Source organism: Myxocyprinus asiaticus, chromosome 3, assembly GCF_019703515.2.
Source record: "Myxocyprinus asiaticus isolate MX2 ecotype Aquarium Trade chromosome 3, UBuf_Myxa_2, whole genome shotgun sequence".
Classification (NCBI taxonomy): domain Eukaryota; kingdom Metazoa; phylum Chordata; class Actinopteri; order Cypriniformes; family Catostomidae; genus Myxocyprinus; species Myxocyprinus asiaticus.
The window spans coordinates 52,704,905-52,731,567 of record NC_059346.1 but is presented as its reverse complement, the minus strand read 5'-3'; the positions used below and the strand labels follow the sequence as shown (position 1 = coordinate 52,731,567).

The window sequence follows — 26,663 nt, the reverse complement described above, 5'->3', positions numbered from 1 at the left end:
TACCAAAAGTGGTCCAAGGAAGGACAACCAGCGACAGGGTCATGGGTGCCCAAGGCTCATCAGGCTAGCCCATCTGGTCTGATCCCACAGAAGAGCTACTGTAGCACAAATTGTTGAAAAACGTCATGCTGGCCATGATAGAAAGGTGTCAGAACACACAGTGCACCGCAACTTGCTGCGTATGGGGCCGTGTAGCCGCAGACCGGTCAGAGTGCCAATGCAGACCCCTGTCCACCGCCGAAAGTGCCTACAATGGGCACGTGAGTGTCAGAACTGGACCATGGAGCAATGGAAGAAGGTAGCCTGGTCTGATGAATCACGTTTTCTTTTAGATCATGTGGACAACCGGGTGCGTGTACATCATTTACCTGGGGAAGAGATGGCAGCAGGATGCTCCATGGGAAGAAGGCAGGTCGGCAGAGGCAGTGTGATGCTCTGGGCAATGTTCTGCTGGGAAACCTTGGGTCTTGGTATTCATGTGGATGTTACTTTGACATGTACCACCTACCTAAAGATTGTTGCAGACCACGTACACCCCTTCATGGCAACGGTATTCCCTGATGGCAGTGGCCTCTTTCAGCAGGATAATGCGCCCTGCCACACTGCAAAAATTGTTCAGGAATGGTTTGAGGAACATGACAAAGAGTTCAAGGTGTTGACTTGGCCTAAAAATTCCACAGATCTCAATCCGACTGAGCATCTATGGGATGTGCTGGACCAACAAGTCCAATCCATGGAGGCCCCACCTCGCAACTTACAGGACTTAAAGGATCTGCTGCTAACGTCTTAGTGCCAGATACCACAGAACATCTTCAGAGGTCTTGTGGAGTCCATGCCTTGAAGGGTCAGAGCTGTTTTGGAGGCACGAGTGGGACCTACATGATATTAGGCAGGTGGTATTAATGTTGTGGCTGATCGGTGTATGTGCATGTCAGTGTTTTCTCTTGTTCATTTGTCAATGCTTTTCAGAATGTCAGGCTGATTAATATGATTTTAAACTAGTTTACTCACTGAGGGTTTCATATAGGATTTCACTAGAGAATTCTGTGCCGAATTCAAATGGTTTCTGCAACTCCCGCCGTACTTTTCACTGCTTCTCGCTGCGTGTCCACAGTTGCTGAGTAAATCAGCTTTGGGCATGTGTTTGTAATATGTAAAGTGAGTGTGTATTGTCTATCATTGCTTTCAGTACACAAGCAAAATTGCATATACATAATGATTTTATTGACCGTGTAGTATACGGAAAGCAATGTGGTAGACAATACACACTTGCTGTACATGTTACAGACACGCCCCAAAGCAGCAGCCATGTAGTGTTGTGCATGGGCATTGAGTGGATTTTCTCTTCCACGCCAGTGGACACCTACTGTAGAGTAGAGGGAGAGGGCGGGTAGACCGAAGGAGAGTAGTTTGGTTACAGTAGGTTAATAAAATGTTGATCTGGCAGTGATAATTCCAAATGAATAGCCATGCATCACTCTCTCTCTCTCTCCTCCGCCCTTTTGCCACCTGAGCTGAGCTGCCTAGTTCAACTATACCCATTCGGCAAGCTCCTATCGCCAACATCCGCACATTTGCATTAAATATTATACTGGATAATTTCACGTGCACACCCTGCTTTTGACAATGTAAAAAGTGTCTGTTATCAGAACTGTCTGAGTCGCAATTTTCAAAATTCTGAGAAAAGCAGCCTGTATTTCTCCTGAGGTTACCTGTGGGTTTTTCTTTGTATCCCGAACAATTCTTCTGGCAGTTGTGGCTGAAATCTTTCTTGATCTACCTGACCTTGGCTTGGTATCAAAAAATCCCCGAAGTGATTGAACAGTACTGACTGGCATTTTCAAGGCTTTGGATATTTTTTGATTTCCTTTTCCATCTTTATAAAGTTCCATTACCTTGTTACGCAGGTCTTTTGACAGTTCTTTTCTGCTCCCCATGGCTCAGTATCTAGCCTGCTCAGTGCATCCACGTGAGAGCTAACAAACTCATTGACTATTTATACACAGACACTAATTGCAATTTTAAAAGCCACAGGTGTGGGAAATTAACCTTTAATTGCCATTTAAACCTGTGTGTGTCATCTTGTGTGTCTGTAACAAGGCCAAACATTCAAGGGTATGTAAACTTTTGATCAGGGCCATTTGGGTGATTTCTGTTATCATTATGATTTAAAAAGGAGCCAAACAACTATGTGATAATAAATGGTTTCATATGATCACTATCCCTAAATAAAAGACTTTTTGCATGATTAGTCATACTTTCAAAATCAATGCCAAAATTTCACAATTTCTGCCAGGGTATGCAAACATTTGAGCACAACTGTACATTATCTCACCCACCCAGAAGGGGTCAACAAACCGTCCAACCCCTTGGTGCTATTGAGAAGAAAGCCACGAACTTGTGTAGCTTCTCTTTCTTTCCTTTTCAAGAAATGAACCCATGTACAGTAGATCATTAACCTTTCATTTGACTGGCTTTTGCACATTATCAAACATGCTTTTTTTGCCTGATTCTTGTTAAAGGGATAGTTCACCCACAAATGAACATTTTGTCATAATTTATTCACCATCATGTAATTCCAAACCTGTATTACTTATGCAGAACATGAGCAATAAAAAAAGTAATGCTTGCCTAAGCAAACACCACCAATGAATGATACACTAAAGATGACAGTAGACAGTGGTCACTGCACACAGAAACTGAGAGCAGAAGTAAAGGCGTTGAATGTTTGCCCCTCTCTCTTACCCTGAATGCTGTAGAGGCGGAGAGTGTGTGTGATGTGTGTAAAGGTAGTGGTGACTTCAGAAAACAGTGGCCCTTTGGTGACTCGTATCACAGCCGGCTGAGAGGGAGAGTAACTCTGTGAGAGAGAGAGAGAAAATCAATGAGAATCAAATCACATTCATAAAATCCCCTCAGAGCAAAGCTACTGAATAGAGAGAGAGAAATAGTTTCCATGACAAAACTGCCTAATGTCCTGATGAAAGAGTGAGTTCTGTTCTTTCGAGATTTCACGGTTCCAGAGTGGGTAACAAATAAATTCATGAGCATTGACCAAACTGCAGTTTCATTTATAACTCCAATCAGTGAATAGCTGAGTGACACTCTGAAGTTGTAGATTAGAATGAACCCTTACAAAAACATACTGTTCTGGCAAATTCCTGTGGCAAAATTCTGGCAATCAAAACAGTTTGCCGCAAATTTGCCACACAGTTATCACAAGTTTGCCGCAAATAAACAGGTAGATTTGCAGGTAGTTTTTGTGATATAAGCATATCACCATTCAATACCTGTTTACCTGAGTTGAGTAACCGCGCCACCATGAGGACCTACTAAGTAGTGGGAATTGGGCATTCCAAATTGGGAGAAAAGGGGATAAAAAAATAAAAAATAAAAAAAATTATGCAGTGTAAATTTATAACATTATACTTTGTATTATATTACCCTAGAATAAGTTTTAAAAAAACATGTTACCACAGCTGCAATGAGGTTTCTAATACAGCTGCTGATGGAGTGACAAAATTTGGCCTCTGTCTCTCTTCTGTCTGATGCAATCAACCGCTCTCTATTTTTTACTTCGTTTGGAAAGCTGTGAACGCATAATATAGGGCTGCACGATATATTGCATTTATTGAAATATCACAAATGTAGATATTGCGATAATGGAATGATTTTAATACAGTAACGTTCAAGGCGACCAAGATAGCAGAGAATAGACTGCACGCGATTGTCACTTGGTGTGTGTGCGCGCATTCCGCATAGGCGTTGACTCAAATGATGGAGCCTGTAACAATTTTTGCATATGTAGCTTTAACCGGCTCTGTCCTGTGCTTTCACTTTGCATTGTGTGTGTGCAGATAATGAGACCAGACGCTGCTATACAAACTCAAACTTGTATTGTTTATTGGCCGCAGTGGTCTGTGTGTGGATATATCAAAGAATGGGTTTCAATTAATGGACTGTCCCATTAAATTATTCCTGTCAGTCTCAAGTTCAGAGCAGACTAACAACAAGCATGTTAAACCAAAGCAGAAAGAGAGTCTACGGGAAGCGCTTCTGGACACCATTTCTCAAAATAAAAGCCCCACATTGAAAGAACTTACAAACATGAACTACAGTGTAAAAATAAATAAACAACAGATTATTTTAGGATATTCCACAATTTGGTGAAATGAACTTTATTTTCATATGCTTGTTACAAAAAATACAAATAATTGAAGATGAATTTTATTATTTGCTACGTAGCTAATGGTAAAACTGTACATAGTATACGCAGTCTATATGCAATTTGGAACAAAAGAAAACTATGTTTGTGATCTCTGAGATGGTCCGTTTTTATTCCAATAAACTTCAGTTTATTTGGACTGTGGGGGTTCCAATGTTCCTCTGGATCATGGGATTATCGTATCGCACATCGCATTTTTCCTCTATATCGTGCAGCCCTAGAATAGTGGATTTTTTCTTTTGCGGCTGGTGCAAACGGGTAGACAAAAATTGTATTTGCTGTGATCTTCCATTCACCACTATAGAAGTTTACCCTGCTATCGTTTTACTTCAGCATTCCAAACCCAGATTTCTGAAAAGGGTCCATGTGATTATTAAACCACAAAAGGCTGCTATTTAATTAAATAAATATGTAGTCTGTATGTGCCTCATGCTACAAAGTGAATTAGTGCTCTGCTCGCTGTCATCTGGTGTTTTTTCAGTGTATGAGTAAAGGAACTCTGAAAGGTATGAGCAGCTGACGTCAGCAAAACACCGGCTGCACACATTCATTTTGAAGCGTGCAGCACATGGAAACGTTATATTTTTTTATTTAAATTGCAGCCTTTGTGTTTTAAAAATCGCACTAAGACATAATGTGATTTTATTTATTTATTTATTTTTAAGGTGTAGGCAGGTTAGTCTAAGGTATCGGTTTTGGTTTCAGAGAAAGTACATGAGCGCAGTATCAGTCCCGATTCAGATACCAGTATCGGTACATTCCTACAAAAATGCCACTAAAATCATTATATTCTTAAACACTTTGTCAGTGACAATATTTTTCCACAGTAAACATTTATGGAAAAGTGATTCAAAAGTTACTGAGAAAGTAATGAAAAGTCCTTTTCCCAAACTGGGTGCTGCCAGGGCTGGCTAGTGGTGCCATGAAATCTCTGCTCAGTTTAATATTTCAATAGCCACCTGTTAAAAGTTCTGGCAGTACTGATTACTGCCTCAGTTTGGTACCAATCGGTCACATGCGTATGTCTACGCATACTCTAAAGTGCTTGTGTCTCGTGCTGAATGGAGCTGCGCATGTGAACATTTAAATGTGTTTCTTAGTCAAAATGCCGCTCTTGAGGTGTTATGAATGTAAACGCAGCTGTTAAAGTATTAAAAGAGTGTAAACAGACGGGACAAAACTCTGCGCCATCTTGACGCGATACTAATGTGAACACAGCCATTAATGTATTAAGTAATGCAGACAGGACAAAAATCTTATAGGCTACATTACCATATCATAAGACCTGCTGCAGCTGTTATAAGCCTATTGTTAATATCAATTAAACAAGAATATTACAAGAAAAAGAGAAAAGCACTCTAGAATCTGTATTAATGTACACCTAATAATCACACAGTAAAAATTGTCAATAATTTAAGTAGTTCTATTTTTCATTAGATAATTTTTATGTTTTTATATCACAATTTGTTAATGTTTAATTACCAAGTTAAGCCTTCATCAGCTAAATAAAAGATAATGCAAGGACAATGCATCTGTGTAAAAGGGGTGCCATAGTTTAAAAATGTTTGGGAACCACTGAGTTAGATTTCCCATTTCAAAAGTAAAGGTAGGCCTATCACACATTTTAAGGTTTTGTTTATTTAATCAGTCATATAAATTGCAATAGAACAAATGTATCAAAAAAAAAAAAAAAAAAATACTGCTTCATCTGCTTGGCTTTTCCTAACAGAATAGTTCACCAAAAAAGCATAATTCTCTCATCATTTACTCAACCTTATGCTGTCTCAAACTCAAACCCATGACTTTCTTTCTTATGCAGAACACAAACGAAGGTATTTTAAAAGATATACGATGTCTGTTTGTACATACAATGCAAGTCAATGGGGTCCAGAATTTTCAAGCTCCAAAAAAGACATAAAGGCAGCATAAAGGTAATCCATATGACTCAAGTGGTTTAATCCATCTCTTCTGAAGACGATCGGTTTTTGGTGAGAAACAGACCAGAATGTAACTTGATATCTGCAGTCTCCTAGATGCAATCATTATCTGAAGCTCGATTACACATCCTCTCGCTCGATGCATGCGCAGAGTGCTGTACACACATGCATATAGATAAATATATAGTCTGTATTTGCTGCACGCTTCAGAGAGATCTGCTCTCTGTCATGTACTACACAAACACAGCGTGCAGCACATGCAGATAATATATTTATTCAATTAAAACTGAGACTTTTGCAATTGCATAATTACAATAGTATATATCGCTATTTTAATTTTAATTTAATTGTTCATTCAAAAATGCAATTTTTATGACTAGAGTCAGTGATTCCATACATGTTCTCCCATCATGGCAATCATAGGGTCCTACATGTGGTAATCGCGGTTTAAGTGGGCTCAGATCCTTTTTGAAAATGAATTTAAATCCTGAGGTGTAAAGGCCGCATCACCACATTACCACCTCGGGGTGTGAATTAATTTAAGGTCCAACTGTCGTCATTTTTTAAAGTTTACAGCTTAAATGTTTTTGTAGTTAACACAACAGCAATGTTGGAATAAAAAAAAAAAAAATATATATATATATATATATATATATATATATATATATATATATATATATTGCACTGTATCAATACTTAAACTATTTAATCAGAGTACTTGAGAATGTATGTGACAGGGCTTCGTTCATGACCATTGATATTGTTTCATAATATGCAGCCGCCGGAAAATACACAAAAACAGTACAAATTTGTATATTTGACGTCATGGAAAATGAGAAAAATACCTAATTGTCCTGGAAAATATTTTAGTATAATAAAACTGTTTAACTTTGTCGCTAACAAGGTTTTTGATACATGTACAAAAACATGGTAATGATCAGGATGCGGAATATGTTTCCATGACTGGACAACTGCATTGCAAAATTCCAGGTTTTCCAGGATGCGTAGGAACCCTGGCATTTCTTTGCCCAATGTTATGTTTTTGATTTAGCTTTCCATGACACACTGGAGACCTATTTGGCAAATAGTTATGATTACTAGATCCCGGTCGGGGCTGGAACAGCCATACCTTACCGTGAAGCAGTGCATCACCCAGTTTCAACCGGTATTGCCCAGTTTTAATCAGTACACCATAAAAAGCATAGTATATTAAATGAAAAGTAAATTCCAATTTTGATTTTAAATAGCCAGTAAGTTTGGACACACTTGATCAGACAAACCTTTTGATCTAAATGGTAATGCTTAATTGCTTTAAATTAGTTTTGTAGACATATATCAATTGTGCTATAAATTGTGCTTTGCATGAATTTCTTTAGAAAACACAAATTTGAATTTGCAAACTTTTTTTTTTTTTTTTAAAGGATGGACTGCATAGTGATGGAAAAGCAGCCAAAAATTGTCCAGTATACAAGAGAACTTGTTTAAAGAAACAATGTTTAAAAAACTTGTAGCAGAAAATGTTTAAAAGGCATCCCAGGATTCACCTTATGAAGTTGGTCGAGAGAATACCCAGAGTGTACAGAACTGTAATCTAGGCAAAGGGTGAATACTTTGAAGAAGCTAAAATATAATATAATTTTTTATTTATTTTTTGGTCACTACATATTTCACATACTTCCATTTGTGTAATTTCATGAACTCAGCATTATTCTACATTGTGGCAAGCAGTATTAATAAATAATGAGTAGGTGTGTCCATAATTGAGTTAACTTACTGTAGCTTCTTTGTCTGGCAGGAACAGGTAAGCGCCGCTCTTGTCTTTGTTGCTGGTTGTGCCATACCAAACAAACTCAACCCTGACCTGGTGCTCTGAGCCATCCTCCTCCAGCCTCATTGTCTGTTCGTTAGAGACAGTTTCTGGATGTTACAAAGTCATTCCTAAAATTTTTACCTAACAACAAAGCCAAAGAGTACTACTCTTGGGTCTTACCTCTAGAAGACCTGTAGCTGCAGAGACGGTGAGTTTCAGGTGAGGATTTTCAATCTGCAAAGGAGCATCATCATCCTGGTAGGACAATCTGAAATGGTCTAGTCCACTGACTGCTATGTGCTTGTCTTCCATTAGGAACGTGTATTTGGCAGTTTCTGTCCTTGGCTCCATTCCTTCCATAAGCTGGTACACACTCAGACCCAGCGGAGCAGCGTGAGCCACAAACGACAACTGTCGAGAAGTATACAAAAACATTCAATATGTTGATATCATGGGTACATATTACTACAGCAGTACAGTGTGTGAGAATTGTGTTTCAAGAGGCCCTCAAGTGTCTTTAATTATCTAACAATGTAATAAGAGCTGTTCTCACTTTAGGTACACTAGTTATAAACCGATATATCGGCTGATATTTGGCCATTTTGCGTGGTGTTCGCTGGACTATTAACAGAAGTGTTTAACATTCCCTTGTGTCAGTTCCAAAATCTACCAACAGATTTGTCAATGTATAGTCAACACTTTCTGTTTTTAATTTTTCGGTTTCACTTTTCTTTTCAAATTTATGCAAATATGAGTGAATACTGCATAAAATAAGTGTTTATTTCACGTTAGAAATTTTGTGTACATCTGATTTGCTGTTGTTGAATTGTATTATGTTTATCTGCATTTATATAGGCCATTCTGCTCTCTAGGTATTGGTATCGGCCATTGAAAAACCCATATCGGTCAACCACTAAGGGATACCCACTCGTAAATAACAAGATCTGCCCTAATATGGAGTAAGTGCCTCAGAAAATTTGTGATTTTGCCTCAGTGGATTTAAGTGTTTTCAGACATTTCAGTGTGGACGAGCAACTTTTTGAAAACGTTTGAAAATGGCAGTGTGGACAGAGAGCGTTTCGAAAATGTATCCGGATTAATGTGGACGTAGCCTTAGAGCGTGTTTGATAAAGACTGCGCAAAACAACATGACACACATCTATAAAACACACACGTTTTGTCATGCGACACTGCTACTTGTTGGTAGAAAAGCTATACTATTTTGAAAACAGCAGTTACTCAGCTTTCTGATTTTATGAGTCATTTTAGTTTAGGAGAACTCCAGAAAAACACTAGGTGACAGAATCACTATTTCAACTGGCGTTTGTGATGATTTGCAGCTGTGAGTGTGATCGCTGATTAAAACATTCAGATCAGAGCATGACATCTTTTTGGTTCTTTAGTAAAAGAAGTTCATTGGTCACTCACATTACTATAGTAATTAGAATCAAATAATTATTATTGAATTCTGTAGATGCATTGAATTTGCATTGTCAGATTGATTCATTGCATTTTTACTCCCCTAAAATGTAATATAATGCATCAGGGCAACAGATCTCACCTGGAAGACATCAGTGGCAGGGTGGGTGGCATCGTTCCATACTGCACTGATCTGAGCGTGGACAACATGCCCAAGAGCATTGAGCACACGCACGTGAAGAGTGTTCACATACACAGTAACCATAGACGTCCGGGCCTGCTCTGTGGGGTTGTAAACCACCACCAACCTGGGAACAGTACAAAAAACATTTATCTGGCATTCTTTGCCATTTTCTGAAAATTATTATTATTTTTTATTTAAATTTTTTATTTTTTTTGCCTTTTAAAAAAAAAAAAACATCCTTCTTAAAGCAAAAATGTGTTAAGTAATAAGACTATTATTAAGTTTCTTTTTCATACACATTTGGCAAATTGTGTAAAAAAATGATTTCCTTTTTTAAGTATAAATCTAATAAAATTTTTGCAAGAAATATATTCTCTAAAAAGAAGTTTTATTATTGTACACAATTTTGCTTCTCAAGTTAATATATCTTGGAATTATGAATGAATATACGTAACAAAAAAATGAAGACACTGCTTTTTCAAAAAGTTACCTTGGCTTATCACGAACTTCCAGAACAGTCTTTCGAGGTAAGGCATCTTGCGCTGGCTGAACATCATCCTATGACGTGGAATCAGGGAAAATGTGATATAACTGTCAAATATAGGAGGCGTAATGCCAACATGTTTTGGATCTGCAGTGAAAACACTCACCATTTGAAGAAAATGATTAGAAGCATCATGGCTGTATGTTTGTTTGTCCTTGAGCACCAACCAATGGGCAGAGCTTACAATCACTCGCTTCACATTCAGAATGGAGTGAAACAACCTTAAAAACAAGTAAGAATAATTTACTACAGTAGGACATAATGCTCCAACATGCCTGGGTTAATTAAACTGTTTGTGAGGAGGAGGGCAGGGCCAGGCCGTGACTACGCACGACCGGCCCCCAATCGGCCTAATCAGCCGAGGAGAGGGATAAGTGCAGCAGGATGTGGCAGTTCTAGAGAGAGAGAGAGAGCCACACGCAGCTGCCGTGTGTATAACTTTGATTGTTCAGCCAGTTCCCGCTTCCTCCTTTCCCATGAAGCTAATGACCTTGTTACTTTGGTGCCGAAACCCATGAAGGAGGAGGGATGCACTGTCGTGGAGTCCTCGCCACTGCCATCCGCCCAAAGGAGCAGCCGCGGCCGTCTGCCGGGGGACGGAGGAGTTGCTGCCTGGCCGCCTGGATGCAGAGGAACGGCCGCCGTCCCTGAGGGGAGGACGGGCTCGCTGCCGGCCGCCTGGAGTGGTGGAGCCACTGCCAGGGGTGGAGGGGCTCCCTACCGGCCACCAAAACGCGGAGGGACGTTCCATCCGCCAGGGGTCGGAGGACTTGCTCCGGTCCGCCCGGGGAGGAGTGGCTGTCGTCCGCCAGATGGTGGAGGAGTGATCGAGGACCAGGCAACGGCTGGGAACCGGCGAGCAAGTATTTTTTTCTCTCTCTCAACTCTCTCTTTCAATGTTGCTCTGCCTTGCCCTTTCCCTCTCCTCTTTTTTTTGTTTTTGTATTTCCCTCCCCTCATCCCCCTCCCCCACTGTAGAGGGCAGCATGCTTTTAAATATCACAAACCTTCATGTAGATGATTTATTAAATAAGAAAATAAATATACAATACTAAGAGAAAAGCTTTAATGTGCTTTATTGGAAAACCATACTAAGCCCAAGTCTTTATTAAAATATTTTTATTAGCTTACTTTTGAAACATGTCGGCAACATTCTCTGGATTTAAGAAATTCATTTAATGACCAAATGAAAGAAAAAAAATCTACATATATATATATATATATATATATATATATATATATATATATATATATATATTAAATTAACTCAAAACATTAAATCAAAAACTGTAAATAAATTACCAAACAAAAATATATATACAGTACATATAATATATATGTGGATCAGTCTTGTTGGTCCAGCACATTCCACATATGCTCAATCGGACTGAGATCTGGGGAATTTGGAGGCCAGGGCAACACCTTGAACACTTCACCATGTGCCTCAAACCATTCCCGAACAATGTGTGCGGTGTGGCAGGGTGCATTATCTTGCTGGATGAGGCCACTGCCGTCACAGAATACCATTGCCATGAAGGGGTGTGCCTGGTCTGCAACGATGTTTAGGTAGGGGGTATGTGTCAAATTGATGTCCACATGAATGGCCGGACCCAGGGTTTTCCAACAGAACATTTTCCAGAGCATCACACTCTCTTCAACGGCTTGTCATCTTCCCACAGCGCATCCTGGTGCCATCACTTCCCCAGGTAAATGGTGCACACGTACACGGCCATCCATGTGATGTAAATGAAAACGGGACTCATCGGACCAGGTCACCTTCTTCCACTGCTCCAAGGTCCAGTTCTGCCGCTCACGTGCCCATTGTATGCACTTTCAACAGTGGACAGGGGTCATCATGTGCCCTCTGACCGGTCTGCGGCTACACAGCCCAATAAGCAGCAGGGTGTGATGCACTGTGTGTTGTGACGCATTCCTCCCGTAATCATCATTAAAATTTTCTGTGACTTGTGCTAGAGTAGACCTTTTGTCGGTTCGGATCAGATGGGATAGCCTTCGTTGTCCTCAAAGCATTGATGAGCCTTGGGTGCCCAACACCCTGTCACCGGTTTGTAGTTTGTTCATCGGACCACTGTCAGTAGGTACACACCACTGCTGACCGTGAGCACTGCCGTTTCAGAGATGCTCTGACCCAGTTGTCTGGCCATAACAATTTGGCCCTTGTCAAAGTCGCTTAGGTCTTTACTCCTGCCCATTTCTCCTGCATTCAACACGTTGACTACGAGAACTGATTGTTCGCTTATCATCCAATCTACCGAGACCTTGACATGTGGCCTTGTTAGGAGATGATCAACGTTATTCGCTTCAGCTGTGAGTGGTCATAATGTTTTGGCTCACTGATGTGTGTGTGTATATATATATATATATATATATATATATATATATATATATATATATATATATATATTAGAGCTGTCAGAATTAACGCGTTAATGAATGCGATTAATTAAAGTTTAACGCATAAATTTTTCTTAATCGCGATTAACGCATTTACCATTAATACAGCATAAACACTGGTGTGAAGGGCGGAACCTTTGTACTGTGTCCGCCCGGTGTCATTACACTGACACAAACGCCACAGCCCTTCTATCAAGGAAAGCCTACAAACTTAGCATAAAACAGCATAATGCGGCGGTCCCATTGGCATTTTAAGGGCGGAACGGTCTTAACATGCTAGTTGACCGTTACGCTCTCACCTATGATAGAGCTGTGGAGGTTGTTATCTCAGTAAATAAAAGAATCTCTGACAGTGCTTCCCTGTCAGTGATAAAATGACAGAGAAAGGAGCTCTTAACACTATTTGATGTACAAAACAAGCCCAGATGGGACTTGTGATAGAAATCAAGTATTTTTCAGCCTATGTAAGGTGCATTTTAATAACCACAGAAGCACACCAAATCTTAACCATCACCAAAAATGCAGAATGAGATGTTTTTGTTTGCAGGCGCTGTTCATAGTGAGTTCAAAGCTTGATACTGGCATTGCCGTTTTGACACGAATCATAAACGCAGCTTCACGATTGCTGTAACAATGCGGATATCCACAATCAACCGGCAGATTAATATTGTGGATTATGAGAGTTTAAGGGATTTAATGTTCATTGCAATGAATATGCAATCTATTTGGGGACTAGTTCTTTCAATTAGTCAAACTCCCTCTTAGTCTTCGGGAAACGTTTAATGCTACTTGAATTGGTGACATTTTAGTGCATTGTCTTTATATTGTGGAAGGCTTTGTTTGGAAAATGTTAATAAAGCATTATATTGCTACATATTGCTTTGTCTTCTTTCCTAAAATGGAAATAAATTAATTTTGACAAGAAAAGTAGTATATACAGTATAGTGTCAAATTTCAGCACTTTTAAAATCTGTGATTAATCGCGATTAAAAATTTTAATCGACTCACAGCACTAATATATACAGATATATATATAGATATATAGGCCTATTTATTATTGCCCTTTCTATTATTGACCTTTCTTTATTTAATTTATAAATTAATCTTGGCCTGTAATTCTACAACGAAAAAAAGGTTGGTTGAATGACATTCTCAGAAGATAAGAATATTGAAACTGTATGTCCAATGCTGAGTTTACTTGCAGAAATATAGCTTTTGTATCTGAAATATTTGAAAGATTTAAAGATTTAAATCCTTCTTCATCTGCAAATGTAAATTGCATAAATTACAGCACAAAAATACATTTAAAATGGCAATCAATTAAAGTCAAACTACACAATATTAACAAAGTGATACGTTCAGTTGGTATTTTAGATAATTAAAGTTAAATTCTATTTAATGTGGGACAAAATACAGTTGAGATGGTGATGTATTAGATAAGAAAGATGATATGATTATTCAAATATTTAACAGGGAAGAGAGAGAGAGAGAGATGTATTACTGACCTTTAGATTTTCTTTCCACATGTGAATGGATATTATCGTGTTTTCTGGACACATGCCTTTTAAGATTCAACAACAAATCACCTCCCCACTCGTGTTCTCCTTTGTCGTCATTAATTTTCATTATACATTTGTTTTTTTTATCACTGTTAATATCCGAAATTATATCTTTCTTTCATGCCAGTAGTGTGTAAAACTGCTTAACACATGGTAAAATTTTTGCTGCATTATGGGCGTTAACAGGTTTTGTGTTCGTGGAGCGCTCTTGGAGCGAGAGAACAATGATGCACCGATTAAAAACACGCTCCTCACTCCAGGTAAAATCATGCTGCTCCGCATTTACTCTACTCCGCTCACATACTCTGCTGTCATCCCCTACTTAAACCCCTAATTATATACCAAACGGGTCAGATATCAACCAGTTGGCAAGAGTTCGAGACATTTACAGTTGTGCTCAAAAGTTTGCATACCCTGGTAGAAATTGTGCAATTTTGGCATTGATTTTGAAAATATGACTGATCATGCAAAAAAACTGTCTTTTATTTAGGGATAGAAACCATATGAAGCCATTTATTATCACAGTTGTTTGGCTCCATTTTAAATCATAATGATAACAGAAATCACCCAAATGGCCCTGATCAAAAGTTTACATACCCTTGAATGTTTGGCCTTGTTACAGACACACAAGGTGACACACACAGGTTTAAATGGCAATTAAAGGTTAATTTCCCACACCTGTGGCTTTTTAAAGTGCAGTTAGTGCCTGTGTATAAATAGTCAAAGAGTTTGTTAGCTCTCACGTGGATGCACTAAGCAGGCTAGATACTGAGCCATGGGGGGCAGAAAAGAACTGTCAAAAGACCTGCGTAACAAGGTAATGGAACTTTATAAAGATGGAAAAGGATATAAAAAGATATCCAAAGCCTTGAAAATGGCAGTCAGTACTGTTCAATCGCTTATTAAGTGGAAAATTCGGGGATCTCTTGATACCAAGCCAAGGTCAGGTAGACCAAGAAAGATTTCAGCCCCAACTGCCAGAAGACGGTGTGGTTGTTTCAAGGAGCACAATACGACGATACTTGACCAAAAATGAACTGCATGGTCGAGTTGCCAGAAAGAAGCCTTTACTGCGCCAATGCCACAAAAAAGCCCGGTTATAATATGCCCGACAACACCATGACACGCCTCACAGCTTCTGGCACACTGTAATTTGGAGTGACGAAACCAAAATAGAGCTTTATGGTCACAACCATAAGCGCTATGTTTGGAGAGGGGTCAACAAGGCCTATAGTGAAAAGATTACCATCCCCACTGTGAAGCATGGTGGTGGCTCACTGATGTTTTGGGGGTGTGTGAGCTCTAAAGGCACGGGGAATCTTGTGAAAATTGATGGCGTGATGAATGCAGCATGTTATCAGAAAATACTGGCAGACAATTTGCATTCTTCTGCACGAAAGCTGCGCATGGGACGCACTTGGACTTTCCAGCATGACAATGACCCTAAGCACAAGGCCAAGTTGACCCTCCAGTGGTTACAGCAGAAAAAAGTGAAGGTTCTGGAGTGGCCATCACAGTCTCCTGACCTTAATATCATCGAGCCACTCTGGGGAGATCTCAAACGTGCAGTTTGTGCAAGACGACCAAAGACTCTGCATGACCTGGAGGCATTTTGCCAAGACGAATGGGCAGCTATACCACCTGCAAGAATTTGGGGCCTCATAGACAACTATTACAAAAGACTGCACGCTGTCATTGATGTTAAAGGGGGCAATACACAGTATTAAGAACTAAGGGTATGCAGACTTTTGAACAGGGGTCATTTCATTTTTTTCTTTGTTGCCATGTTTTTTTTTTTATGATTGTGCCATTCTGTTATAACATACAGTTGAATATGAATCCCATAAGAAATAAAAGAAATGTGTTTTGCCACTCATGTTTTCTTTAAAAATGGTACATCTATTACCAATTCTCCAAGGGTATGCAAACTATTGAGCACAACTGTAAGAGCAAAGATAATTAATCTTACATAAACTAATTCTTGTGGGGGTAGTGTGGCTTACTGGTTAACAATCTGGGCTGGTAACCCAAAGGCTGAATGTTCGAACCACAGAAAGTGAGATTAATTAACAATTGACATTGTTCTCTATCTGTAAGATGTTTAAAGTAAAATATGCTACCTAGTTCCATAGTCCGCAACCACCCAGTCTTTGCCTGTGCCCGTGATGGCATCATGGTGCTGGAAGAGACCCAGATTGCGTCTGGCTTCTGTCAGTAACTTGTAATTATCCACCGCAGGGTAATCACTGGGTTTGCCAAACCTCTGAATATCAGCCAAGGTCAAAGAGTAGAGTATCTCAGCTGCCCTGCAGACAAATGAAAGGACATCTGACACTTAGTCGCAAAAAAAGTTTAAAAGTTTTCTAAAACTGTGCTGACAAACAATAAATTCATGGTGACTAAAGCAAATATCTTCAAAATATTTTCTGTATTTGGCTAATGTTCAGATTGAGAAGAATAACTGTCACATCTGAAGTAACTTCTTTTAAGGATGTTTTCATATTATTATTGGAAAACACAACAAAAATACGGATTAAGAAAGTAATATTTTGTAGTAGAAAAGAACAAAGTGAGGTGTGGACTCTCCAATTATGGATAATGTCCATAAAATAGAAATATCTCTGCATTATGGTAAATAGACAGATATTATCTCACTAAAGAATTTGACCTTCTCAAAAATTCTACAACAAATAAAAATATATGTTGGTGATGCTCTGCCATAGTCATTTTTCACATCAAAATTAAATAGATTCTTCTTTTTTTTTGTTTTTTTGTTGATTTTTTGTTATTTTCATGACAATTAAGGCCATTTTCTCCAAACAATCATCTTTACAGTAATGCAAAATAGTGATATTATTTAAATTGTGATGTATGCAACATTGTATTTCTATTTGTATTGCCTTAAATGCTGATTTACAAAATAATCATTGTATTGAAGTATTTTACTGTAATACAGTAAACAATTACTACAAATCTAATGAGAATCACCATTGACAATAATGAGAATTACAAAAAAAACTCCAGAGTAAAACATCCGGATGCATTATAGTAATGATAATTAGAAGAGAATATGACATTATTCAATATACAAAAGAATATTACAATTTGACCTTGACATGTTTCTTGTGAGATTTTTTTTTTATATTTCATGGACAGGCAACAGTTAAACTGTGTACATCACCAAACTGAAATTATATTTTAAAGCTATCCAAATTATAGATATTTTTCCATAAATAGACCTTTGAAATCAGACTCGTTAGTTGAGAACTTTCAAAATCGTTCAACAGATCATGTAGCACATAGCAATATGAAAAAAGAAAATAAAAACTACCATATGTACGACCTACATACCTCACATCAATCATACATCTGCTTTCTATTCCATCATGAACATCCAAACACTTTAATAATTAATTAAACTTTAAATGACCTTGGACAGATTCTTTAATCAATCTGATGTGTGTGTATGTGTGTCAGAATGTATTTGCACATTTGTGCATGCCTCTGTGTGTGTGTGCATGTGTGTGAAACAGAGCAGAGCTGAATAAAGTCCTATTTGCAGTGTGAAAGAAGCCATCGTGTAGAACGGGGAATAGTTTAACAACTGCATACTGATGAACAGTGTCTCCTGCCTACATTAAGACACCCATAAAAATGCAAATAGTGTGTTAAAGAAAGTTGGCAGTGTTCGCTCACTGAAGGTGTACCCACTCTATTCACTTGTGTTATGGAGTACGGCCACCTTTGAGGGAACAGAGTGCAGACATACAATACAGGCTGTAAATGATGGAAATTTCTATCCATATCACGTTCCTATACTAAACAATGACAGTAGGGTAACTGCTGACATTCACAAACAACATACACATATTTACAAAAGATTTATAAAATACATACAGCAAATCCCTTACAAAAAGTTACTGTATTGGTACCATGGTACTTTGATCGTACCAGATGGTAATACCATGGTGCTGAATGACTACCATATTCATATTCCAGTGTATTTACATGGTACTTTAAAAAATACAGTGCTACAATATTACGTGTCCCAAAATCACGGTACTACCATAGAACATGTCCAAAAACATAGCAATGCCATGGTACATGTACAAAAGACTATAATGCTACTATTGAGCATGCTCAATAACCATGGCATTACAATAGTACATGGCCAAAAGCATGCTAATACTATAGGACATGTAGATTTACCATGGTACTACCATGGTACATGTAAAAAAAAACAAAAACTATGACTATAGCATGTCCTTACAAAAAGTAACTTCGCAGTACAGAACTACCTCAGCTGTACCATGTTTGTTTGTTTTTTTACATGTTCCATGACATTACCATGACACATGACACTATGGCATTACCATGGAACATGTCCAATCAATCATGGTACAACCGTGGAACAAATCCAAAAAAAACAAAACATTGCAATAGAGCTCAACAGTGCCCATCCAATTTTTCAGTCATCTTGGTTCCTGAAGTATTTTTCCCATTCATTTTTTCCATACGGATTTCATAAAATCAAAAAAAGTATTTGAAAATGAAAATACAACGCCTTAGTCATGTACAAGGATTCCAGGATTGAATATCTGGCAATCGCACCGGAATGTTGATGTCTTAATCAGTGCGCTGTCAGCTGTGCACCAAAAACAATAGAGCCACATTTTTACACAAAAAATTACATCGAGCGCATGATACGTTGTTTCCCACAGTTGTAATTGCTGTGTCAATACATTTATTTAACATCTAATACAAAGTGATTCATAAAAAAATCCAAATTTGACAATTAAAAACAAAGGTGTAAAAGAATTAAAGGACCCAAAAATAAGTGTCAGTTATAAAAGAAGTAGAAAACACAAAGAATAAATAGGCCTAAATATGGAAGCAAGTACAGTTAAAATAATTTGTATAGTAACACTATGTTGCATGTTTAATTTCTGGAAGTGACATCCAGTTATCATCTTGAAAATATGGTTAATTTGCATTTCGTATTAAAATGTTTTATCCAATTTATAAATATGCATTCTATAAGCATTCTAGTTCTGAATATGTTACTTTTTGTGATGTATCGGAAAACATTACTGAATATTTTTTAGAGACATTATTTCGTTTTCAACCCAGAATACTTTAAGAATTCTGTCCAACCCTGGGTACATGTCGAAAAATCATCAAAGGACTACCAAAGTACTTTTGGTACTTTCTTGTTAGTGATTAGGCTTTGATGGGAGAGTTCTATAAAAATTAGATCCGTATGGTCAACTTTCATCATTGTGAGTCAACTGTAAGAGGTGAGATAAAGTTTGTATGCAGTTAAGAAAGAAAAAGTCAGATATCCAACTTATGTCTTTCACTGCACAGTATGGGAGAGAGCACAAAGTAGAAAATCAATATGTACCAAGCAGCACAACTTCTCATTATCTACAACTGGGCCAATTAATGAAACCTGAGCAGAGGTTTAACAATTTCCCGCAAGCAAGAATTAGCCATTTCCTTCAAATTCCACATACTGGCATTAAATATTTTAGAATGGGGAATTAAAGGGTTAGTTCATCCAAAAATGAAAATCCTCTTATGATTTACTTACCTTTAAGCCATCCCAGATGTGTATGACTTTCCTTCTTTAGCAGAACCAAAGTGAAGATTTTTATAAGCACATTTCAGCTGTTTGTCCATATAATGCAAGTAAATGGGTGCCATCAGTCTGCTGGCTGTTTGACGGTCCGAAAGGCAGCATAAAAGTAATTTTAACAGTTAAACTGTGTACATCACCAAACTGAAATTATATTTTAAAGCTATTCAAAGTTTAAATAGATATTTTTCCATAAATAGACCTTTGAAATCAGACTCGTTAGTTGAGAACTTTCAACATCGTTCAACAGATCAAAAATATTTCTGTATATCATTCACAGCCGGTTCAACACAAAAAAAATAAAAATAAATAAAACAACCATACCATATGTATGACCTACATACCTCACATCAATCATACATCTGCTTTCTATTCCATCATGATCATCCAAACACTTTAATAATTAATTAAACTTTAAATGACCTTGGACAGATTCTTTAATCAATCTGATGTGTGTGTGTATGTGTGTCAGAATGTATTTGCACATAATCCACACAACTCCAGTCGATCAATTAATGTCTTGATATACGTAACGATTGCTGGAGGACGTCAAGAGAGCAGGATCTTAGTGCAGCTTTATTTAATAAGAAATCGAGACCAGATACAAAACTTGGAAAACACAGGACCAGGACCAGGACCAAAACCAAACCAAAACCAAAACTCAGGAACAGAACAAACGTCACATCCATGAATGGTAACAGGAACAACAACTGACAAAGTGTGAGCAAACACAAGGACATTATATACACTGGGGCAAACAAGGTAAACGAGATACAGCTGGGAACAATCAAGGCAAGAACCAGGAACAGAGACACAAGAAGGTAAATACAAAACTGCAAACTAAAAGTCACTAAACTCCTAGCGATCTCAGGTGGCTGCTAGGGCAAAAGTCTCAGGTGTTACACTTGAGAAGCAAATCGATAGGTTTGTGTAAAAAATAAATCAACAATTAAAACTTTATTAACTTTTTATTAAAAATTGCTTCCTGCCAGCAGTCGACACATTGTTGCTGTCGCGTGATGTAAGCGCAATGGCGCATTCATGCAAGAAGTCGGAAACGCGTGCTTTGTATACGAAATAGGAACGAACGTCACGTGAGAGTTAGGACATTTCAAACAGCAATACAGCGGTGGGCGGAAGCAACGATTTAAAGTTAAAACATTTTAATTATCGATTTGTTTCTTACACCAACCTATCGGTTTGCTTCAGAAGACTTTAATTGATTGAGTCGTGAGAACTACTTTTATGCTGCCTAAATATGCCTTTCAGACCGTCAAACAGCCAGCAGCCTGATGGCACCCATTTAATTGCATTATATGGACAAGCAGAGCTGAAATGTGCTTATAAAAATCTTCACTTCAGTTCTGCTGAAGAAGGAAAGTCATACACATCTGGGATGGCTTAAACGTAAGTAAATCATGAGAGAATTCTCATTTTTGGGTGAACTAACCCATTTATGCAATGAGATTATTTAGTCTTTTCCTCTGACTGGGCCAGTGTTGTGTTAGAAATTATCCAAATAGTAAAGTTTGTGAATCGTACACAGACGTGAAGGTGCCACAGTCAATGCTCTTGGTCAAATAAATACTGCCATTGAGCCACTGAGTGACTGGCTCAACACTTGCTGCTTTAATTTGCTGTGACCTTGTCATACGGCTTCAGTCTTATCGTGACAACAGACAATTCATCTGACCTTCAGCTTTGTGTGTTAGTTAGCAGCGTACAGTACACAGTGAGAGGATAATGCCTGTTTTCAGAGCACTATGTTCCCTAGACAAACTCTACTTTCATGACAGGTTTAAGGCTTTGTGAGCCCTCTCGTGAACGCGCATACTGCCGCTTACCAGACGCGATGATTTATAGTTAAAAAGTACTTAAATATTGATCTTTTTCACACCAAAAGTGATCATATCACTTTATAAGAAATTCATTTAACCACTGGAATCGTATGGATGGCGTTAATGCTGACTGTCTGTGCTTTTTGGAGCATCAAAAATCAAGTTACCATCCACATGCATTATAAGGACCTACTGAGCTGAGATATTTTTCTTACAATGTGTTCTGCTGAAGAAAGGAAGTCATATACATCTGGGATGGCATGAGGGTGAGTAAATGAGAGAATTTTTAATTTTGGGGTGAACTAACCCTTTAACAAAAAAGGACCTAAATATATCATGGCACTACTATGGTTCTTTTGAAGTGTTTTTTTTTTTTTTTAAGTGTTTTGTCCAATGTCCAATGGTATTGCCTTTTTTTAGGATTTTTTGGTAGATATACCATAGTTTTTGTACCATGTCCCATCTTAACGTAGTACCGTGGTTGTTCAGACAGGAAACGTGGTAATGTCATTTTTATTTTGGACTTGTACCATGGTATTATCTTGGTTTTTCAGACAAGCCCCATTGTACTATAATGGTATTCTTTGAAGTACCTTAGAGTAAAATGTCATGTCCATGTATGGAGACAGATGCAGTGGATTTGGTAACCTTGGTTACCTGAGGTGTGATTCCAGCAATCGGTCCAGCCGTTTATAGAACGGTCGTGAGGTGAAGTATCCGCTCCAGTAATGGTCATCTCGATCTGCATAAGTAAAGAAGTCTCCACTTAACACGGGCAGGGCCAGCTCGCCAACATTCATGTCAACTGCATCCATGCCAGTGCTTTTACGCAAGGTCTCAAAGTAATCCGAAATGGTGCCAAACTGGGCCTGCAAAGAAATAATAATAATAATAAAAAAAAATAGTTAGGCTGTACATGAAAAAAACAAATACCTAAATGTTTGTAAATATACCAAATAAACAGTGTTACTAATTTTAAAGTGAGCATTTAAAGACCCCATGAAATCAAAATTCGGCTTTTGTGGCTTTTAGTCCATGTGTATGAGCTTTGAGGCTATCTACATGCAAGTGTACTTAAAATCTCTTTCACAAACAGTCTTTCACCTCTGGGAAAAAAGACCAAAAAAAGTGATGACTCATCTCGCACTACACAGATTGTTTTTCAAAAAATGCTCTCTAGATTGATAATAGGTGTTTTCCAAACAGCATTTTTGCACCCTTGAAGGGAACTTTGGGAAGGGGACGCCACTCGAAGGGTCATTCCAAACGAAAGTAAGAAAGTAAATTTTTTCACAAAGGACCCTTTCACAAGACTTTTAGTGAAGGGTACATTCAAACTGTAATGCCATGCTCCCTTCCGAGTGCCCACATCAAGACCTCTGTCCTTCGTAGGGAGAAGGGTATAGGGATGATCACTTTTGATTGGAATTCGCCCAATGTCCCTCCTGCTAATTCCACCTGCAACCGACAAGCAAGTAGCAAATTATGGTTTATCGATGCAAACTAAAGGCAATTGACTATTTTTTAAAAATAGAAAAAACCTTTTAGTACGTCCCACCCAAAAGTCCTGTTTCAATAGGAAATACATCAACACAGGAAAGAAAACAGCGCTCATTAAACAATTTCATGGGGTCTTTAAGGAAGCTTTGCAAGGTTGCAGTACCTTGATGTGGAGCTCAGGATGAGAATTCATGTAGTCAAAAAGTTTCTGGTAGTTCTCAAACTGCTGGTCCCATTCCACAGCTTCAGTGTAGCGGAAGTCATCTCCAAGAGGAGCCAGCAGCACCTTGGTACGAAAGAGCTTGGATTTCTTCCTGTACTGGTCCAACAGTACCTGAACTCTACAAATGGAAACACTGAACTAAGAGGAGGAAAATCTCCATCTGATCAGATTTGAGGAAATATGACTGCATGATCGAAGAGCTTGAAGGCTGTAGAATGGTCGATTTTACGTAAAGTTTAATGCATAGTTTACATTGGAAGTACTGACTACACTGAAATACATGTTTATAGCTGACTACAGGCTCATTGTGAAGTTCTAGTTATAAGAGCTAGTTTAAACTCTTTGTGGTTTGCATGAACTGCTATACATCTGCGAAATGGAGTTCTCATCAAACACATCAAACAGACTTTTCAAAGTTAGAAACATGCCCTATTAAACAAATCCAACAGTTCACGAGCAATTGACCCAATCCTTTTAATGCATAAACAGTTCTAAATTCATTCTTGTTCAGCACTGTCTCTCACCTTCCTCTCTACTTGTGCTTCTCTAAGCAATTTGCAACTTTGTATTACAGCAGTTCTCTTATTACTGACTCCTTAGGATGAATTTGTTAGTCGCTCTGGATAAAAGCATCTGCTAAATTAATAAATGTAAATGTAATATTATGATAATTCAATTAACTAAAGCTGAGGTCAATCTCTATAAATTAGCTAAATAACTAAACAAACATGTAAATCATATTTAATCTAAACATGGTCACCAATGTAAATGACTGGCATGTATAGTTGTACCTCTCTTCTACGTTGGTTTCCGTGATGGCTTGAGGTGGGATTCTCCAAGGACAACTGACTCTTCCACCCGGGAGCCTTTTGAAGTCAAACTGGCAGCATATCTTTGGGTCAGGTCCGCATGTATGAGGAACATCGTAGCTGTAGAATGGCATCATGTGACACAAAATGTCTGAACTAGAGTCCTGATCTGTTGGAATAAATAAAATGTAATGCAAATTTAAAGGTGTGTAATTTCAGGGTGCAAAACAGAATTGCAAAATAACGATCGTTTTCAAACACTCCATCTTTCATTGGTCGATAAACAGATTCACGCCATTGGTTGAGCCAATGTTGCTGTTGAGTTTTGAAAGTGCCACAAAGCCACATTATTGATACTTTTTGTGGAAAATCAATCTACCAATGGCTTACCTATAGTTGACTGCACATTTAACTGGGATAGCTGAACGTATTTGAACTACAGCTGTCATAACGTTACACGCATGCGATTAATAAAAAAAAAGTTTAACACATTCATTTTTCTTAATCACGATTAACGCATTTACTGTTAATAAAGCATAAACCAGAAAACAAACTGGTGGGACTAGGGCGGGACCTTTGCGACGAGTCTGCCTGGAATCATTACACTGACGCATGCTTCACAACACACACACAACACCCATGTCAGTGATCAAATGATGAGGAAACGACCTCATAATGCTTTTTGTATGTGCAAATCAAGCGCAGATGGGACTTGTGAAAGTAAGCAAGTACTTCGCAGCCTCTGTAAGGTGCAATTTAATTACCACAGAAGCAGGTCAAGTCTAAACTATAATGAAAATGCAGAATGAGACATCTTTGTCCGCAGCACTTTTCATGTGGAGATCAAAGCGGCGCTTGACGCTGGCATTTAAGCCCACGTGTGAATCATTAACGCAGCTTCACGATTGCTGTATCAAAATGAATAGCCACAGTCTGCCGGCTGATTAATATTGTGGAGGATGAGATTTTTAGAGATTTAATGCCCATTGCAATGAATATGCAATGACTAGTTTTCTCAATTAGTCAACCTTCCAATTAGACTCCGGGAAACGTTTAATGTTACTTGAATTGGTGCTAATTTAGTGCATTTCTGTCTATGTACTGTAGAAGGCTTTGTTTGGAAAATGTTTATAAAGCATTATATTTTAACATATTGTTTTGCTTTCTTTCCTAAAAAAGGAAATATTAAGACTAAAAATTTTAATCAACTGACAGCACTAATTTGAACATTTAAAAAAAAGACATTGAAAATTTTTTTTAGAAGTCCCAGACTATATTTTTCCTTTTTCACTCGGAAATGCATCTCATTACAGATATAAAATGGGTTACGAAAGCTATTTCATGTTGACTTCTCTTTCTTTCTTTGGCAAACCGCTGCAAGACCAGGATCACGTTGCTTACATGTAATTTACAGTGCCAGCTTCATAAACAACGATGAGCCATGAAATATCAGAGGAGAACCATCCAGTTTCAAGGCAGCAAATCATGAAATTACCCACTAATGTCAAAATCGAATCACAGTTTATTTGCAATAATAATATTCCCTTTCAGCACAGCAAGTGCACCAGAGTGACATTCATAAAAGCCATGCAAATAAATAATGCACGATTTTCCTTTAAACAAGAGACCAGACGTGAAGCAGAGAGCAGTCCACCTGTCTGTTAAATGGTGATATATTGAATTAAATAGAGTAGGAAGCTAACTGAGCCTGGCATAGAGTGTACAGTGCCACAGCCAAATGAACTGTATCATAATTGTTCAGTGGTGCCTATGGTCAAGGCTCTAAGTTAAGTCCATTTTAGCACTAGGTCTGGGAAAAACAGTTGCATTCCAAATAGATATATTACTTAACAAGCAGGCGGACAACGGAAAATAATAGATAGGATGTGGGAGGACATTTTCCCTGACTTCTCTTTTGTTTGTTGTTCTGAGAAAAGCTGGCTCCAGTTCAGCCCTTGTAATGTACTATTCATTTCCCTCAACACTTATTTTAATCAATTGAGAACAAGTGCCAAGAGAGTAATATATCTTGAAATTTACCACTAAGCAAATTTACTCCTCAGCTTAAGCAGCTGTAAAAGTGTGATATATTTGTTTATCATGTGTTAAAGTGTGTAATTTCTGTCCACTAGTGTCACCAAATGGAATTGCAAAATTAATGTTTTTTTTTTTTTAAACAGGTTTCTTGAACACTCCCTCATCTGTCATTGGACGAGAAAAAAGATAATACCGCCCCAAACTTACACCATTAATTTCTTCCATTGGGGAATTAATTTTTTACAATAACATACAGTATAAACCTTTAAAGACACACCTACTGTGAGCTCTGAGGCTGTTAATCGATGGTATATGCTTCTGTGGAAGCCACCAGTCCATTATTTCATTTTAAAAACGGGTTTAACAGCACAATTTGTGCTGAATACAGTGCATTCAGGAAGTATTTAGACCCCTTCAATTTTTTCACATTTTGTTATGTTGCAGCCTTTTGCTAAAATACTTTCAATTATTATTTTTTTCACATCAATCTACACTCCATACCCCATAATGACAAAGCAAAAACCA

General features: G+C 38.0%; 1 protein-coding gene across 4 annotated transcripts in view; it reads right to left on the bottom strand.

Moving 5' to 3' along the window:
- The window catches only part of LOC127426773 (alpha-mannosidase 2-like), a 120,290-nt gene that overhangs the window by 47,761 nt on the left and 45,866 nt on the right, over nucleotides 1-26,663 (bottom strand). For all 4 annotated transcript variants that reach the window (XR_007894862.1, XM_051673798.1, XM_051673820.1 and 1 more), the window contains exons 7-16: nucleotides 24,084-24,270; nucleotides 23,233-23,410; nucleotides 22,227-22,438; nucleotides 16,214-16,399; nucleotides 10,226-10,340; nucleotides 10,066-10,133; nucleotides 9,534-9,699; nucleotides 8,153-8,383; nucleotides 7,937-8,059; nucleotides 2,746-2,860 (exon numbers count right to left, since the gene is read on the bottom strand). Coding sequence is in view for 3 of the 4 variants with exons in the window: in XM_051673798.1 (XP_051529758.1) it covers nucleotides 2,746-2,860; nucleotides 7,937-8,059; nucleotides 8,153-8,383; nucleotides 9,534-9,699; nucleotides 10,066-10,133; nucleotides 10,226-10,340; nucleotides 16,214-16,399; nucleotides 22,227-22,438; nucleotides 23,233-23,410; nucleotides 24,084-24,270 (1,581 nt within the window). In the remaining variant the exon portion in view is untranslated. The remainder of the gene's footprint in view (nucleotides 1-2,745; nucleotides 2,861-7,936; nucleotides 8,060-8,152; nucleotides 8,384-9,533; nucleotides 9,700-10,065; nucleotides 10,134-10,225; nucleotides 10,341-16,213; nucleotides 16,400-22,226; nucleotides 22,439-23,232; nucleotides 23,411-24,083; nucleotides 24,271-26,663) is intronic.